Here is a 4,386-nt window from a genome sequence, read left to right on the forward strand (position 1 = left end):
GCACAAATACTTTATGTTTTATTAAAGAAATTTAATATGAAAAATATGTCAAAAATTGAGACTAGTCATAACAATAAGATATATAAATTAAAGCTTCAAAGCCAGTGGGAAAAAAATTAAAATAAAAAACTAACAATACTTACCCCCTCAAGAAGGAAGGAAGGAAGGAAGGAAGGCAGGCAGGAAGGAAGGAGGGAGGGAAGGAGGGAGGAAAGAAGGAGAAAAGCAAACAGAAAATACAAATTAATATGTTAGAATAATAGGAAGAAACTCATTAACAGTACTGCAGGGATAAAAAGAGCTAGTAGGCTTGATAAAAGTCTTAATACTTTTCTTTTTTGTTCTTATAATATCTAATACCTCTAATGATAAGAAAATAATAGAATTTACAAAACGAAAATAGTTAATCTAGTATAACTCTTCTTTGACACTGTGGGAAACACAATCGTTTTCCCTTTCAATATCTATGGCATACTATAATTTCAATAAAATATACTCTAGTATGTTCTTCAAGACCCCTGATTTAATTATTACTAGTCCCAAATAAAGCAGGATTCTGCAACCAATATATAAAAGATACTATTTTTTTCTTTAATACCTTCATCATCACTACTTTGATGCTGCTGGGGTGTGGATTCTAATGCAGGGATCTCTTGTGCTTTTGTGCGTATCCAGGAAATTTGCTCAGCAGGTGCCTCCGATGCCCAGTCACACATGTCAAACTCAAATCCACAGGCCTGACACACTAAGGAGGGAAAAAGAGATCTTGGTGGAACAGTATATTCTACCAGAGTGGCTGTTTAACCAGCGTTATGAGTTGTAATCAAGCAAGAGGCTTACACACACACACACACACACACACACACACACACACACACAAATTCATATCTGGAAATTTTGATACAATAAGCCTTAGGGTATACTAGCAAGTCTATTTTGCAAAAATTCTTCAGTTGATCCAGATTTGCAACTTCCCAAATAAGAATCATTGCCATGAAGGTTCCTAGTTATTGCTGCATATACCACTGCTTCAGCTGAAATTTTTTAAATGGCTTAATATTTGACCTTACCTATTTTATGGAATTAGATTAGTTTAATTTACTTACTATTCATAATCACATAGAAATTTTAAAGAAGAAACACTGCATATAATTTCTAGATGGCTTTAATGAGGTGGTTTAACAAAACGTCACCACCTTAAATTGATGTATTTCGTATCTTTTACTTTATAAATAAACCATATCCTTCCAATAATACCTGAGCTAAAAATGAGACACTAATGTCAACAAAGGGTGGCATGCACATATGCCTATCAGTGGTCTGAGTCTTATAAATTGCCCATACACCAAGAAGGTGGGCATCTGAATTTAACACTTACATCTCAATCCTTCATCTGTTGAATCAAATCTGCAGAGATCTGTATCTGGAGGACATAGTTCCTGCGTGGTATTTGATGCTTCTTGACATGGTAAAATTTCATCTGTTAAAAAGATTGGCAAGAAGTTAGATGCACGTGCAACTGGAAGGACTCATGTATTTTTAAAAATACTAATATTCACTCTACAAAGAACTCTCTACCCAGCTCCACTTCATGGCAGCATCACCCCTTAGGTTACTCTATTATATACACAAGTGCTCACACAGAGACGGAGACAGAAAATGACAGAATGAAACATCCCTACCAATGCTTTTGTATTTTAATCAGAACTCTGTGGTGACCAGCAAGCCCCCAAACCAAACTCCATGTTTCCACTGAAGTGAGTAATCTGCCCCTAATGTTGACACTCAGAGCCTACTATCAGGACAATTGTACATATGTCAAATATAACATAGGGCGCCCTCTTGAACTGAAAGCTGGACCTGCCTTGGAACTACTTTCTCGAAAGCCTCTCAAATTGTGCCTGCTTTTTTGTTCGTTCATTTGTTTGTTTGTTCTATTTTTCCCAAACCCTCCCAATGCAGGACTTGCAGGAAGACTAGGAGTCCTTCTTGCCCCATTGCCACTACCGGACAATTCTCACTCTCACCTTTCCAAATGCCCAAGTTCTGATCCTCTTGATATCAAATGGCCCCCCTCACCGTGCCAGCTTGTCACCGTCACCTACAGACATTGGTGCACGACCCCTCTGTCCATAAAGATTTTAGCTCTGGGCTCACTGTCACTCTGTCATTTCAACGACCACTTTCACTTGCTTCTCAGTTTCTTGATTTGTATCAGTGATGATCTCGAAAGAGAACTTTGATGAAAGACAACCTCTGCCCCTACTCCTCTGACCAAGTATTACCACGACTAAGGACGATTACTTGTCCCTGTCTTATCAACTGGCCCACTCCCCAACCTTCACCCCACCCTGCCAGCTCCCTCCCTTTGTATCTCAACCCTAACGACACCAGGCCCTGCAAGCCCACGGTCCTACAATCCTTCCAGTTTCTTCCATCGTCTATCATGTCCTCATTTCTTTTCTTTCTTAGGGCTTTTAGGCAAGCAGTCACCCCCTGGTTTTTCTCATGCTCCCCCACAATCTCACAGCAAAAACTCTGGCAAACACAGCTCTCCACCTCCTCCGGCTGATCCTCTGCCCCTGAATGGGAGGGGAGAAATCCCACGACCATGCTGACTGAACATGGTGCTCATGACCACTCAGGCCATTATGTCCTGGCAATCCTAATTGTGATTCTTTTCCTCATTCCTGGACAACTCTTCAACGCTTTCCAGTCCCTTCTTTTAACATCCAACTCTTCCTGCCCCATCGTCATCCTCAGCTAATCATCTTACTTCACATTTCATAAGGAAAATGAGAGAAATCAGAAGAAAACTTCACAAATCCATCACCCATCTTCCTGCCCAGCTACCCACATGGGTCAGCTTCCCGTACCCTTCTCTGGGCCACGCCTTTCATTTCTACAGAGATTGCATTTCCGCTTTACTATTTAAGGAATCATTCCAGCAATTTTCTCCCTGTCTCACCTACATCAACACATTCTCTTTTTCTATGAGATCATTCCCTTCAGCACCAAATGGCCCCAACTTCAGCCACCTTAAGAAATCTCTCATGACCTGACAACCTTCTCCAACTAACTTCTCAAAGTTCTTCCCACTCTCACTGACTCCAACACCAATTCTTCTCCCCCGTTTCCCTCATGAACCTATGCCAATGAAGGTGTTTTTTAATTGGGATAAAATTCACATAAAATTCAACATTTTGACCCTTTTTAAAGTATGTAAGCCAGCAGCTTTTAGTATATTCACAGTGTGGTGCAATAACCACCACTAATTCCAAAACATTTTGTCGCCATAAAATAAAGTCCCATTAGCAGCCACTCTCCATTCTCTCCTCTACCCTGGACCCTGGCAACCCCTAATCTGCTTTCTGTCTCTGTGGAGGTGCCTACGCTGCGTATTTCATATAAATGGAATCGTACAGTACGTGGCCCTTTTGTGCTTGGCTTCTTTCATTTAGCACAATGTTTTCAAGGCTCAACCACGTTATAGCACGGATCAATATTTCATGCCTCTTTTTTTCCATCCTTGCCACTTCACTGAAACTGCAGGTTGACCCCTATATTGCTAAATCTAATCATTTAATTTTTCCTCCTCAACATACTTGACATATCAGTAATATTGGACATAGTTAATCACTCCCTCCTTCTTGACATATTTTCTTCACCAACCTCCAGCACGTCATTTTCTCCTGATTTTCCTGTTACATTATTCTCAGTCTCCCCTGCTAGATTTCCCTCACCTTCTAATGTTAGATTGCCCCAGACCTCAGTCTCTGGGTCTCTCTTCTACACCCTCACAGCCTTGTTAATATCTCATGCCCTTAAGACCTTTCCTAAATGCTAATGACGTATACAATTTTTATCTAAGGCCCAGAACTTTCCCTGGACTCAGATGTGGATATCCTGCTGCTGACTTGGCCCCTCCACTTGGGTAACTAACAAGCATCTCAATAGAACTCTTTACAGATGTGAGTTAGATCATGTCTCGTTTGCTCAGCACTCGTCCACGGGTTTCCATCCTACGTGAAGGAAACATCAACATCCTCACCATGATCTTCCACATGCAAATCAGGCTTATTTTTGCCTCAGAGTCTTTGCATTTCCAGTTCTTTCCAATATGCACCTTCCTTGTTCCCTCCACTCCTTGGCTATTTTGCTCAGATAATCTGTGATCATGCTGACTACTCTATTTAAAACGTCACCATCTCACCCTCACCTCTGACACTTCTCATCTCAGTTTTCTGTTTTATTGTTTTCCATAGCAAATATCACCACTTGACATAAAATATATTTCTTATCTATTTGCTCAGTGTCTTTCTCCCCCTGATTAAAACGCAAACTCTATGAACGCAATTAGTATTTGTTTTTTTCGCTGCTATCCTC

The 4,386-nt window shown here is 40.5% G+C and overlaps 1 protein-coding gene across 1 annotated transcript in view; it reads right to left on the minus strand.

Moving 5' to 3' along the window:
• Positions 1 to 4,386, minus strand: part of MALRD1 (MAM and LDL receptor class A domain containing 1) — a 285,192-nt gene that overhangs the window by 205,201 nt on the left and 75,605 nt on the right. Inside the window, exons 5-6 of the mRNA XM_012660894.1 lie at positions 1,379 to 1,480; positions 599 to 745 (exon numbers count right to left, since the gene is read on the minus strand). Coding sequence (XP_012516348.1) covers positions 599 to 745; positions 1,379 to 1,480 — 249 coding nt within the window. The remainder of the gene's footprint in view (positions 1 to 598; positions 746 to 1,378; positions 1,481 to 4,386) is intronic.

The sequence above is a fragment of the Propithecus coquereli genome, unplaced genomic scaffold, assembly GCF_000956105.1.
Source record: "Propithecus coquereli isolate 6110/MARCELLA unplaced genomic scaffold, Pcoq_1.0 Scaffold69, whole genome shotgun sequence".
Taxonomy (NCBI): Eukaryota; Metazoa; Chordata; class Mammalia; order Primates; family Indriidae; genus Propithecus; species Propithecus coquereli.